This window comes from Xenopus laevis, chromosome 1L, assembly GCF_017654675.1.
Source record: "Xenopus laevis strain J_2021 chromosome 1L, Xenopus_laevis_v10.1, whole genome shotgun sequence".
Lineage (NCBI taxonomy): Eukaryota > Metazoa > Chordata > Amphibia > Anura > Pipidae > Xenopus > Xenopus laevis.
The window spans coordinates 108,694,279-108,709,426 of record NC_054371.1 but is presented as its reverse complement, the minus strand read 5'-3'; the positions used below and the strand labels follow the sequence as shown (position 1 = coordinate 108,709,426).

General features: G+C 38.2%; 1 protein-coding gene across 1 annotated transcript; it reads left to right on the top strand.

Moving 5' to 3' along the window:
* Positions 1 to 521: 521 nt before the first annotated feature.
* On the top strand, positions 522 to 5,285 carry fam174c.L (family with sequence similarity 174 member C L homeolog). The gene is made up of 4 exons (XM_018269173.2): positions 522 to 773; positions 2,986 to 3,236; positions 4,268 to 4,387; positions 4,512 to 5,285. Exons 2-4 carry the CDS (start codon positions 2,986 to 2,988, stop codon positions 4,513 to 4,515), a joined length of 375 nt encoding a protein of 124 aa, XP_018124662.2. The 5' UTR covers positions 522 to 773; the 3' UTR covers positions 4,516 to 5,285.
* Positions 5,286 to 15,148: the final 9,863 nt, after the last annotated feature.

Genomic DNA, 15,148 nt, shown 5'->3' with positions numbered 1-15,148 from the left:
ACATGTTACAAACAAATACTGACTGTTTAGGCTTGTGACACAAGGGCAGATTCGGTGAGATTTAGTCGCCTGGCGACTTATCACCTCTTCTTCAGGGCGACAATCTCCCCGAACTGCCTTTGCATGTCTTCCTGTCCGTTAAATGAAAAGTCGCATGTGCTGTGTAAAGCACACGCGGCACTTCGTTCTCCGAAGTCGCCCGAAATTTCCCCGTGAGGCAACTTCGATAAACGACTAGCCGCATGTGCTTTAGGCGACTTTTCATTATAGCGGACGGGAAGACATGCGAAGGCAGTTCGGGGAAATTGTCGCCCAGAAGAAGAGGTGATAAGTCGCCAGGCGACTAAATCTCACTGAATCTGCCCTTGTGTCACAAATTAGGGTTACAGTCTAAAGCACATTCCCTATTTTTTATGGCGGCAGAGGAGTACTTATTCTGCAGAGTACAAAGTTTGATGGGGTAGCAAGAACGGGTGAATATTTCAGTAAAGAACAATTCAGAGTCACTCTGTTACTAATAATGGTGGTTTTCTACAAACGGAGCATTTGGAGATATAGATCTAAAACATTCTTTTAAGCAAACAGCAGCTTTGAACTTCCACTTCCTCATATACCATAAACCACGCACTCTTAATTTCTTCGGCTCTTCCCTTAGTCAGCTTCCTGTGTGCGGTGACGTCGCCGTGTGGGCGGAACAAAAGCCGGAAGTGATTGGTGACACCAATTCTGGGACCAGGTGGAGTAAAGCAGTTTGGGTGCTTCTCGATTGTAAGGTGAGTTGGATAAGGCGCTGCAGTGTCTCTAAACGGGGACGGGTGTTTGTGGTCTCCCGTTGTTATTTAGCTACTGACGGCCTACTGTAAGTTAGTTCCGTTTTATCAGCTGTTATTCCTTTTCGCCTTCCGTAGATTTTAGTGGGCATCGCTGTATATACACAGTGCAATTGGCTAGAACCCAGTCTATTGGGAACAGGGAAGGCCACAGTCTAGCATACTCCCTACTTCCAGTATAAACTACCCAGTGTTATACAAAGGTAAACAGAACAGAAATAGTTTACACTTGACTAAAATCGTATTTGTAACCAAAAACTGCCTAGTGATTATAGCTGACTGGATAATATAGCTCATGTCTGTAGGCTGGATCTTATTAAAGTGCTTCATACAAAGACGTATATGGAAGGAATCTTTGAGCTGTCTGGTAGCCATAGAAATCTTATTGTGCCTTGTTCTAGATCCTTTATAAAAAGATACAGGAATATCCAGTAAATCATGTATAGGGAATATTGTACCTGTATAAGGATATTAAAAAGTTACTGAGGAGCTTCATGACCATATAAACGCACAACGCCAAAAGCACAGTGATTTTTGCAGGTCATGGAACTCAAGAGGTGACTTTTAATACCCTCATAGTTTCCAAGGGCTACATTGTTTATTCTAATACAAATTTTCAGTCATGTGACAGAAATCACATCACTGAGCACCGTTTATAACCAATGGCATCACTAAACACCGTTTTAGGGATATCATTTACAGGACATTAATGGCTCCTGTGTATTATAAGGATATTATAAGTTCAATGACCATATAGAAGCACCAAGGTAAATGCCTGGAACTCCGCGGTGACTTCTAATATCTTCATATTTTACAATGGGGGTACATAATTTATTATAATGCACGAGTTTCAGTGAAATTGACAGGAATTACATCACTAAGCACCATTTATAAGGATAATTCTATATTTATGGAATATTCAAGACCCTTGTGTATTACATCGTAATAAATCTTTGCCTAGTGATGTCACCAGGTATTACCGTATGTAATTTTTCACATGGCTCACTAAAATTTGTGTATGATAACACATAATGTCCCCCCTCCCTGTAGTAAAATATAAGAACATTAAATCGCTGTAGAGTTATCCATTACCTGGACAAGTACACTCCTTACGCCTTTATATGGTCAATTATAATATCTTTCTGTTTTACAATACGGGGTAATCCCATTTCATTAAAAAAAGTTGATCAAACTAGGACTTATTCAATATTAATTTTCGGTCTGGGGTTACTCATCACAGTTTTCTTGTCATTCAGTTCAAAGTGACCTATAGCAATGACATCAGCAGGCTCAATGCTGCAGCCAAACTTTCCTTTTTACTGCCATACATTTGAACTCCTTTTTATAAAGAGGGGTTATCTTCCTTTAAGGGCACCTGTTGGCCGAAAATATTTTCCCCCACCAAGGCCCAGGGTGTAGGCTAATAGAGCCTGCAATCCGGCTGGGGGTAATGGTAGTTCTTAAAGCATGTGCTTTGCACAACATTTCATTTTTGGTGGGGCAATTTTTTTTTTTTAGAAAACTACTATTACCCTCAACCGGAGTGCAGGCTCTATTAACCCATACTTTTGTTAGGGGAAATTATTTTTGGCCAACAGGTGCCCTTTAATCACTTCATAATGATGACTTATCTGCTGTCATGGCAGTGACAGTACAGATCTAGTGGTGCAAAATTTTAATAAATGTGTGTTAACAGCTCAAATTGATTTTTCAATAAAAACTTTTTTCATTAAAAACATTTTTGCTGGAACCCTAGCCTTTCTGCCAGTTTTATGGAGCACACAGGAAGTCAAGGCAGAGGGCCAGGCCAGAGGTAAAACTTGTGCTTTAAATAAGCCCATCTAAAATCTTCATGTTTGTGAAAATTTAAATATGTGTCTACAGAAGGTAAAGGTAAAAATATGTGTCTACAGAAGGTAAAGGTAAAAGCTACTGTCTTTCTCTTCCTAATTCATCTTTCAGTTCTTTTATTTATTGATTTATTTAATCATCTCTCCACTACCTCAATCTTGCTTCATTCTTCACAATAGGCTTGTGCTTTCTTTGACTTTTTGCCCTGCCGCCTCTCTCATCTGTTCATTCTTGGAAACCCTGAAACCTGTACACGGTAAGCTTTGGTACATTGATTTCCTATTATCTGGTTTTGTTGTTGCAGATGTGGTTCATTGCCAGTATTTTCATTTTTCTTGTGGTTGGGAGACTAGTGGATTCTTTTGGTTCAAACAGCACAACCCCATCTCACATTGCCGACTTTACCACAAAGTATAATTCACAGAACACAACCGCAAAGCTCAATGTCCAGGAGAATTTCTTTGGGGCCAACATGCAGATGGTTCAGAGGGCATTTTATGTGTTGATTGGAATCTCATTGCTTGCTGTGCTATACTTCATCATTCGCACTGTAAGGTGAGATAGTGGACAATGCTTTAAAATTATGATGCTGAAACATTTTTTCATGATGGTCATTTATACTGAAGCAGTATCCCCCTCCTAAATAAATAGATATTTAGTTAAACTAAAGATTTCTTCTAGAGAAGTGAATGGGTGCACTGTCTGTGTTGTACACTAAACCACTAAACACATTTTTCTTTTATGTCTACCAAGTGTGTTAAAAGATCTGACTATATGTTTTCCTTTGGCTCTGCTTCACCTGTATAATTTACAATGCATAGTATTAACTGCCTTAAGGTGTCTATACAACTGCCAGCCTCATACCTCCCAACTTTCCCATTTTTCAGTAATCCTACGAACAGGAGGACGGCACTCCGGTAAAAAACAGGTTTTTATTGTAGAGTACTGCAAGGGTACATAGGCCTTACGCGTTTCGGGAACACCTTCCCTTAATCATAGGCATCCTAAGAAGCGGTCCTTATCGTTTTTGAGAGATTTCCCATTTTTCACCCGCAGTCCTGGATTGTTAATGAAATGTCCCTACTTTCTCTTTGATTGGAACAGCAGAAAGAAGATCAGCTGCCACTCCTTCCTTACTATTAGAGGCAGTATACAATAAACCCATATAGCAGCCATTAGCAACATTGAGTTTCTGCTCAAAAATTTTTTAAGGCCATGGGTCTTTGTGCTTCATATTTTAATTATTGGGAAGCTCACAAAGGGGCATATCGATTTAATAGTAAATTAGACATCTTCACAGTTCACCATAAATAAATTGCACAGCTCTCAATTTACATATATAGAATTTTTAACAGTATTTATCAAACGGTAAAAGTGCAGCCAGCTTTGTTAAATATGCTCATATAAATGCTATACAATGAAAGAGTGTGTTGATATTTTTCTGGACAGCTGTGGCAAGTTTAATTTAAGACTTCTATAAGTGTGTAACAGAGATTGCTGTTATTCTGCTTATATAATTCACTACAAACTCAAAGGTTTGACCGTGTCTGATTGGACCAGTCATTTTTGCGATCTTTGTTTTTCAGACTAAAGAAGAAACCTCTGAGAAAAAAGTATGGTCTTTTATCAGACTATGATGAGAACATGGAGATGGGATCATTGGACAGTGATGAAGAGAAGATTTTTGAGGCCAGAAGTCTAAGAAGGTAATGAAACTATTAATACTTATACAACCCCTTTTTCATTTTATGTTTCATCTACATTTCTCTTGATGCCATTTCTCCTGCTTTTTACTGTTACAAATGATTTCTTTTGGTTTCTCTTACATAGGTGACCAAAAAGGATGACTTTACCCTCGCATCAGAAAGAAAACACTTTAAACCCGGAGTTGTTTCTCTGCTCGTTATGTCTCTGGCTGGTTCCTGGATGTCCAGTGTATTGATTGGGATAACAGACACTGACACATTTTGTACTAATTCTGAATACTGCATTGGAGAAATCAGCTGTTATATTTTTTTGTTTGGTGAAGACCCTGAATAATGCTGTGCCTAATGTCCTGCTGTATGCTGGTACAAATGTGTTTCCCCCCCCCTTTCTAAAAAGAACAAAAACTAAAAAAAACAAATAGTGGGCACATACTATCCAAATCTTTTCTTGCAGACTCTGAACCTGCACACAGGCGTTTTGTCCATGCTACTCTTTAAATTTTAAAACTGTTTGTTTTTATGGACGTGATTTTTTTCCCCACAATTGGAGAGGTTAAAAATGTTTGTGTAAACGCAGGGAATATGCTGCACATGATTTTACAAGGTGCAGAGTGAGGGAGCATAGAGAAATGCCAACACCTTATTCCTAAGTATATTGAACTATAGGATTTCATTGATTTTTCATTCTGTTTCCACACATTTTGCAACCAGCATGATGAATATGTATAGTTACAAAGACTAAGTAATGGTGTTCTATGCCATCTACTGTCACTAATAAGCTTGGAATTTAATACTGTGTTTCCTACTCTGCTGATATTGCTATTGAAAATTTTTGTAACAATTATTTTTTTCAGACTAATTTTTATTACTAAATAAACATTCCATTTTCTTCCTAAAACTAGAACTTGTACTGTTTGCTATGATACCTCTATCAGTATAGTTGATATACTAGTGTGGCTTGCATTTATGAACACCTAACATTAGTAAAGCTTAATTTAAATTTAGGCATTCTGGAACTCATAGCTGATACATTATATGGCCAAAAATATCCAGACAACCATCTTTCCAGCATCTCATTCCAATGGTGTTATGAAGTTGGTCTTTTTGCTGCTATACATTTATGGGCTTTCCTTCCACTAGATGTTCTAACATTGTCTGCGAATTGTTTCCATTCAGCCTCTAGAGCATTAGTGATGTTGGGCACTGATGTTTGGATGGGGTCAGGTCTGGTACCCAATCAGCTTTCCAATTTTATTCCACAGGAGTTAAGCTTTATCTTCCAGGAATTAAGCTTGGCATTTAATACTGGGTTTCCAACTTGTGCAGTCCAGTCAGGTTATTTCATTCCCATTTCTGCAAACCAATGCTATACGGACCTGGTTTTGTGCATTATTGTGCTGCAATATGAAATGTCTGTTCCCAAACTCTTGTCACAATTAAGAAACCTAGAATTGTTTAGAATGCCATTGTATACTGTGGGGTTAAGGTGGTGGATTCCAAACTGTGGGTCTACCCCTCCACCCAGAGGGTCCTGGCTGGCGAAGGTCTCCACCTTAAAGTCATCAAGGTTTAGATTGAGGAGAATACTTATGTACTGTCTTAGATACTCGTGGAAATTTCGGATGAAGATCAAGTTGAGTGGGATTTTGGGTATAAATTGTAACTATGGCTGGTATCTGACTATATGTAACCTTGCTATGGGGCAACTGTGGCCAAAGGTTCTGAATGAAAGGAATTGCCTCTTTCCACATAACATTATAAACATCTGCACTGGTGGTGCCAGTTGTCCTTGCATGATAACAGAAATTTGAACCGCACATACACAAAGCTTACTGCAGGATGGAGTTTACCTGTGCATCAATGCAAAATTGGTCACAATAAAATGAGTAAGCTCCCTGTCTACAGTTAGCTTGATGTATGTTGTTACTACTCTGGAATTCAGGCATCGACAAGAAAGATTTTTTTTTTCCAAAAATTCCATGGAATCGCAAGATAAGGTAACAATTGAAGAAAATATTGAAGGACTTGTTACAGAAACATTATAGAGGAAGTGAAAAAGTTTCAAAATTTCAAAGGAATTTATTCCATCGCATGCGTCGACAAACTCCATGTAGCCGAACTGATCGGTAAAGAACACAAAGTTTCAGCTTTACTATGGGAGGCATTGTTTATTGAAATAGACTCTGTGGGGAGGGAGCAAAGAGGGGGGTCATTTGATGGCTGTGGATGGGGACTTTTGTCGGGGGTGGGTTTAGTTCTCTTTTAAGTATGTTAACCTTGAAGATGGAATTTTTATTTGCTTCTGATCCTGCAAAAGTGGGCTTCAAGTACTCTCCATGTCTGAGAAATATCTCTCAATTTTTGCAGATAAAGTGGTTCTTAAACTGAGTGACGACTTTTTACTCAAAGTGGTTCCAGGCTTTCACATCAATAAACAAATTGTGTTACCTACTTTTTTCCCAAATCCTCAAAATGAAGAACAATGTCTGTGTTATCTCAATTTAGTCAGATTATGCTACCTTTAAAGAACTAAGAATATCAGAAGTACTGCTCTCTTTGTGTTTCATGAAGGGGTCAGAAGGGGAAAGAAAGCTTCTAAAACAATGATAGCCAAGTGGATAAAGGAGTGCATCAGCAAGGCTTATTCTTTGAGTGCCATGGATAGTCCTAAATCTTTGAGGGCCCACTCTACCAGAGCATTGGGGGCAACCTAGACATACAGGGCTCAAGCTACTACAGAAAAAAACCCAGCAAAGTAGCAGCTTGGTCTTCTGTTAATGCTTTCATTTAACATTATAAAGTGGATGTGTTTTCTGCAGTTCAAGTTAATTTTGGTCATAAAGTTCATAATACATTTTGAAAATTCCCTCCCATATTGCTTTGGTATTTCCCATCAATGACCACTGCCATGTGAAGTAAACATCAAGAAAACAAAAAATTTAAACTCCGACTTAAATTTTTTGTTTCCTGAGAAGTAACATGGCAGTGGTAATGATGCCTCCCCAGGTAGTTCCTCCAACTTCAACAGTATAATAAAGATGAAGTAAGGGGGGGGGGGTTATTGCTTGCTATTTCCTGTCCTCATGTGTCAATGGGGTGTTAACCCATGAGTGACCACTGCCACGAGTGGATTAGTACATTTTAAATCGGAGTGCTACAACTTTCCAACTGCTTTTACTTTTACAAAACCCCAGGGATTTTGTAAAGCACACATCCAATGTTTACTTTTTTTTAGTAGGTTGTTTTTTTTGTGCATAGATAATGATAGATATGAGCAGGCCCTTGGGCGCGATCTCCCAGGGGCCCCATAGGCAGCAGCAGGTGCACGTGGAATAAGTGTCTGACTTCAGCCAGCAAGCCTTTCATTTGGGGGGTCTCTGTATGCCACATTGTTTGGTAAATCTTTGCATATCAAGAAGTAAATTATTCAGTAGACCCCTAGCATTCATATTTAGGATGCTTTATGCTGGTAAGTTATGAAATGTGGGGTATATAATGAGATTAAATGCAAGCTTTGTGATGATTTTCAGATTTTCATGATTTTAGTGATTTTTGGGGGTCTCTATGCCAGATAGACCCCAGGCAATCATATTTAGGGTGCTTTTTCTTGGTACATAATGATACATGCACAATACGGTGCTGGAAAGTTGTAGGTTTCAGGCAATTTTCAGGTATTTCACCAAAACTTTCTATTTTGAGAAAGCCTTGCGACTCAGTAGTTTGGAGCAGAAAGGCATGGGTACCCACTGTAGATTCAATATAATGTGTACTTTCTTAAAATATATGGTTTGGGGGGTAAACAAATATTTCTGTGTTTTTACCCCACAAAAAATGCAGTCAATGCGTTGATTTTTCATTAGCTGAAGTTACCCACAGGACTATTTGTATGCACTAACTTCATTTTGGGTCCTCTAAATGCCAGATGCTTCAGTAAACCTATGCACAATGGGCATCAATCTTTTTGGAGGAACCCTGGCAATCATATTTTAGGGTGCTTTTTCTTGGTACGCAATGATACATGGACGATATGATGCTGGAAATTTTGAGGCAATTTTCAGGTATTTCACCAAAACCACCAATTTTGGGAAAGCCTTGCTACTCAGTAGTTTGGAGCAAAAAGGCATGGGTAACCTTTTAAGATTCGGTAGAATGTGTACTTTACAAAAATAAATGGTTTTTGGGGGTAAACATATTTTTCAGTGTTTTTTACCCCACAAACATATGCAGTAAATATTTTGATTTTTCGGTAGCTAAAGTACAGTTCTGGACAATTTGGATGCGTTAACTTCATATTGGGGTCTCTAAATGCCAGATACTTTGGTAAACCTATGCACAATGGACATCAAACTGTTCAGTGGAACCCTGGCAATCATATTCAGGGTGTTTTTTCTTCATACCTAATACAGTGTGAAGTGATTTTTCAGAATTTTAATTTGATGTTTGGTAGTTAGGAGTAGAAAGACATAGTTACCCATTTTGGAATCGGCAGAATGTGTACTTTTTCGGGGGGTAAACCTACTGTTTCAGGATTTTTTGGCCTTGGAATCTAAAGTATGCCTTCATGCTTTCAAAATTCGGTAATATACTGCCAGGAGTTTTACCTGTACAGAAGTCCTAAATCTCAATAAAACTACTCATATCTGGTATTGGCACGTTCGAGAGACATGAGGCTTTCCAAATCAGTTGGATTTTCATATGTAAAATGAAATATTTTTCTGGTATACATACATAAATACAAAATAGTATTTTTTAATTTTTTTTGGTATTTAGCGCTATACATCTTTTTTCAGAGGTAGAAATACATGAAAACTCAGGCATATTTAGAAAGCTCAGGTTCTCCCGAAAAAAACAATGTATAATTTTCCTAGGTAAACTTAAGGTTTCCCGTAATGCCCCTAAAGTGAGAGAGCACAAAATGTTTAAAAAACGTCTGGCATTTTGTGCAACTGAAATGTTTGGATTTGTTGCTATTTGTTTTTCTGTATTGTTTTTTTTTTCATTCTAACAGAATGGCTTTGTACACAGTGACATTTGAAAACAAAACTGAAGCTAAATAAGGAGGAGGCAATTATTCCCACCATCGTCACCGTGCATCACATTTTGTGGTATTGTAAGATTAATATATGTTTGTTATGTCCCAGACACAAGATGGCAGTAGTGTACTTGAAAAGGTTACTGCTTCTAAACTTTAAGCTAGTGTATAAGTTACAAATATGGTCATTTGTGCTATATTGATAACTAATGGGAGACAGCTTGTGTACTGGTTACAAGCATGTATTAGCAAATGTACCGTATTTAATCTATGGGCATGTAAAGGGCACATTTGTTAAAGGAAAACTATACCCTCAAAATGAATACTTAAGCAACAGATAGTTTATATCATATTAAGTGGCATTTTAAAGAATCTTATCAAGCTGGAATATATATTTAAGTAGATATTGCCCTTTTACATCTCTTGCCTTGAGCCACCATTTCGCGATGGTCTATGTGCTGCCTCAGAGATCACCTGACCAGAAATACTACAACTCTAACTGTAACAGGAAGAAGTGTTGAAGCAAAAGACACAACTCTGTCTGTTAATTGGCTCATGTGACCTAACAAGTATGGTTTGTTGTTATGTTTGTGTACACAGTGAATCGTATGATCCCAGGGGTCGGCCCTTATTTTTTAAAATGGCAATTTTCTATTTATGATTACCCAATGGCACAGACTACTAGAAAAGTATTTTATTATGAAAATGGTTTATTTACATGAAGCAGGGTTTTACACATGAGCTGTTTTATGCAATATCTTTTTATAGAGACCTACATTGTTTGGGGGGTATAGTTTTCCTTTAAATGTTTTTTCTTAAACCATAGTATGGGGCAGTGTTACGTTTGTCATAATTAAATCCGTATCCTTTTCTCCAAAAAGGACATTGCTAAAATCCTTGCTTGTAGTTTATGCCAAGGACACATGTACCTTACATGGCTGAAGATGACTGGTCATGACTGGTTAGCTTTTCAGTCAGGGAAGTATTCTTTTCAGTTGAACTGGTGTATTATTTAAGATCTGTTCCCTGCAACCTGTCAGGATTATTATACCCATAATTTGTTGGTGCCTGCCAAGGTTAATACACCATTAGCAAGTGTGTGGAAAGGGAATGGAGTAGACATGGTGTCAAAGACTTCTACCCCCATATGTAATAAAAGGCGCTAAGTTTGCCCTGCAGCAGTAACCCATAGCAACCAATAAATTTGCTTTTAAACAAGTGGCTATTTGATTCTACCTGCTGATTGGTTGCTATGTGTTACTGCTTCTGGGCAAATTTGTATGCATCATATTTTGGGGGTCTTGTCAAATGGTTTGCAGTATCAACTTGTTCAGCACACTCATAAATTGTATGTAAAAGAATATCTTTATATATATTTTTTAATATATAGAGAATCTGAGAAATCAGGATTCGGTTCGGAATTAGTCCAGGATTCAGCCTTAAAATCCTGTGGCTTTTTGTCACACAAACAGGATGCAAACAATTTTTTACATTTGTTTCACCCTTCCCAACTCTAATTTGCATATGCAAATTAGGAGTCAGATTCAGGTTAGTATTAGGCCGAATCTTTCACGAAAGATTATAGATTCAGTTGAATCCCAAAACAGTGGATTCAGTGCATCCCTTCAAAGAATACAGGGACCAGGGATTTTACAATCACCCCAATCTTCTTAAGTGGACCAGTTCAGGTGCCTATGCCTAGATATTTAAAAAGTATCTCTCTGGCAATCAGAGCTTAACTTGGATGTATTCATTAAAAGCATAACACTACTTTTATATATAGTATGGTGCGGGACAGTGCTATAAAAAACAAGTTAAAAGTGTACAAGGCAGACCAAGTGTTGTAGTAGAACTATAAGTTCAACCAGTAGTACAGAGGTAATTTTTGTGTTGTGGTTGCTGGCTGGTCAGCAAATAGTGCCTGCCTCTCTCCTACTTTTACCACTGTTAGGGTTCTTCCAGACACGTTTGCTTGTGCATTAACTCCAATTCGCTAAACTCATTATTCAATGGTGTCAACTTTTTATGCAGTACAGTAGGGGGATTTGCCAAAAATTTCTGGGTCTGTGACGTAACCGGAAGTGACGTCACACACACACAGAGAACCTCTCCTGAAGCCACATAAACTACTCTGCTGACATCACTGAAATAGTCGTGTGCATGCGCTTATCAGATTTTTGCCTGCAAATCTTGAAAAATCATCACTAATTCTCAGAAATCAGGGGAAGTTATGGGAGCCGGGGGGGGGGACATATCATAAAATCTGGTAACTCCCAATAAAATTGCTAACCTAATTGCTAAAACTGCAAACCGGACAACTGCAGAATAAAAAGCTAAATAACACAAAAACCACAAATAATAAAACACAAAAACAATTGAAAATTGTCTCCTAACACTTTAGGAGAGAAATGCTTTCTGGCAGGCTGCTGTTTTTCCTTCTCAATGTAACTGAATGTGTCTCAGTGAGACATGGGTTTTTACTATTGAGTGTTCTTAGATCTACCAGGCAGCTGTTATCTTGTGTTAGGGAGCTGCTATCTGGTTAATTTACCATTGTTCTTTTGTTTGGCTGCTGGGGGGGAAAAGGGAGGGGGTGATATCACTCCAACTTGCAGTAAAGAGTGATTGAAGTTTATCAGAGCACAAGTCACGTGACTTGGGGCAGCTGGGAAATTGACAAAATGTCTAGCCCCATGTCAGATTTCAAAATTGAATATAAAAAAATCTGTTTGCCCTTTCGAGAAATGGATTTCAGTGCAGGATTCTGCTGGAGCAGCACTATTAACTGATTAATTTTGAAAACATTTTTTTTTCCCATGACAGTATGCCTTTAACTTCTAGAGGCCTGGAGCAGTAAAGACCCTAGCTCACAGTTTTGTAAGGCACTGATTACAAATCAATTGTAAATGTCTCAATAGTGACTGCATAGGCCATAGAGTGATTGTGAATTACCATAAGAGCAAATAATCACATGCCATATGTTTATATAATACCAAGTACTGTGAGTATGTTTGAAAGCTGTTTGGAGTACCTTAGATACTGTAGTAGTGTTGTCTTTTAAAAGCAGCTGGACATAGTTTACTTTACTTTTTTCACTATTGCAAATTTGTAACCATTGCAACTAAGTACTTATTCCAAGCACATCGTTATTCACAAACTCTTCACATTAGCTTTGTAATACAAAAAGCTTCATGTACATTAACATATAATGCTTTTGCTAGAAAATTGTGTTTTGCTTTAAAAGCTCAGATTCAGTTTTTTTGCAGCTCCTGGGCAGGCAAATTGTCTATAAAGTTTTGCTTTTTTAAGTGCAGCATATGGAGGTTTTGTGACATTTGCTATTTTTTTCTATTCCAGATCCTGAGAAGGAAATTTCTTAAATCAGGCTTGTGTTTGTCTTATATGTAAGTTAAAACAGGTAGTGGACTTCAGTTGTCTGACGTTATAGCTGTCTGTTTTCTTTTTTCACCCCTTCAGTTATCACTGGATCAGATATTTAAAATTAGAGTCAGGTAATCCAGATACAAATTATAAAAATATTGTTACTGACAACTTGTCCTTATTTAAACCTCAGGCATAGTTCTGTTTTCTAGTTGTTGTTGAAATGTATGGTATCGCCATGCCTAGGCTGAAAGTGCTTTCTTAAGCCTTGAGAAAGAAGACTATAGATGTCTGTGAGTTGTTTAGGCCAAGCTGTCCCAGCAATTTCAACCCAAATGTAGAATGCAAGAAGCCTCTACAAAGCCCAGATGATGCAAGGATGAGATAAAGAGCTATTTTCCTTGTTTGTTATAGTTTATATAGTCAGCTATAGGCAGGTGATCCCAGTGGTGGCCAATAAAAGGGCAACCATGTTTGGAAGTTTTAACCTTGAAAGCAGCAAGTAAGATTCAGGTAAAACTTGTCCCTGTGTAAAATGTATAATGAAGCAATAGCATTATTAATGAATCAGATGAAAATTGAGCGTAGGACTTGCCAGGCATGGGATGAATTTGACGTAGTTGGCCAACTTAAATATATTGCAATATATGGAAAACAATCCCTGTTTTGTTTAAAGGGTTAAGCATTTTTAGTAGCTGTATGCACAAGATGTCTCTGTCTTAAATATATTGATAATGGGTTAAGTGCAGAGGACCTCTTGTATTTGTCTAAAGAGTTATTTGGCCACTGTACCTGAAGATACAGTACCTGAAAGACAGCATTTCACTAAATGAACCTGATACCAACAGTTAAACCTGATGGTGGTAATGTTATGTTTAGGGCTGCTTTGCAGCATAAGGGCCTAGGCAGCTAACCATCATTGGTAAAATTAATAATTCAAAGTGGATTCAGAGGGTGCAGAAGAACCTAATACTTGCTGTAAAGCATTTTGGTTTAAATCTTATGGAATGGGGCTGCTTTGCTGTATCAGGGCCTGGGTAGCTCAACATCATAGCAGTTCAGCCAAAAGTTGACCTTGCAACATGACAATGACCCTAAACATTTCAGTAAAATCCAGGAATAGCTGCAAAATAAAGAGAAGGTTCTGTGGTGGATTTAAAAGCAGACTGCGCAGACAAGAACCCCTTCTTACAGTACATTACACAGCTGAAAAATTGTGCATGGGAAAAAATGTCTCCTGGTCTATTTTAGAAACTGGTAGAAATTTCTGAAAAAAAAAATAAACTATTTAAGGTAGTTTCTGCAAAAGAGCCAGGTATTACAACGTAGATCCACAGAAAGAGATGGCATTTCTGTTACAATTCAAATGGGGTGTACTTATTTTGTGTTAATATGTCCATTTTTACACATGAGTAATGCTTGGCCTTTAATAATATGATTATCCGGAAATAACCGCCTGCCCCAACCCCTTATCATTACCAATTGTGGCTGTTTACATTGTGATGGTGCTCCTCACCCTTGGTCACAGACGCTGATTGATAACACACTGGCGCTGCCATGCATGTGCTGTAGACTGCGGCACGTCCGTTCGTCAGACGCCATTACAAAGACTGGCCAATAGAGAGAATCTGTGCACTAGAGTACTTCACGGCTCATGCTGAAGAGACACAGAAGACCTGCTTAGGCTGAGCTTTTTCCTTACTGATTGTGCTTCCTTCCTGCTGGCACAGGTATAGATGGGGCTTAGCCTTAGGCCTATTGGGGGCAATTATTGATGGCTAATATATGGGCAATGGCGATGTTTGGACCTGGTACAGGTAAGGCTGGGGGGCTTAGGCCTGTTGGGGCAATTATTGATGGCTAATATGGGCAATGGTGCTTGGCACAGGTACAAATGGGGGGCTTAGGCCTGTGTTGGGTAGGGGCAATAATTGATAGGGGGGCTTAAGCCTGTTCCCACTATTCCCAGGATGACCGCTAAACAAATATCTTGTATGTAGAGGGTTATTATAAGAATGCAAAGTACCATATTTCATACTTATTCATTACATATAACAGTAAGATAAACTTTTTCTATGTAACCAGGGTGCACAGTTATAATTTATGTATTTAAACAGTATCAGGAACCAGCACACCCATGTAAAAAAATTTCACCTATTTATTTACATCATATTATGTCCAACATTTCAGTCCTCATTAGGACCTTTTTCAAGGATAACTAAAGAGGTGAACATTTTTTACATGGGTGTGCCAGTTCCTATATATTCTGTGAGACAAATTAAGTAAAACTACTTTGGACCTGCACCCACAAATATACACCAAATCCGGATTAGAGTGCGGCTGCCTGC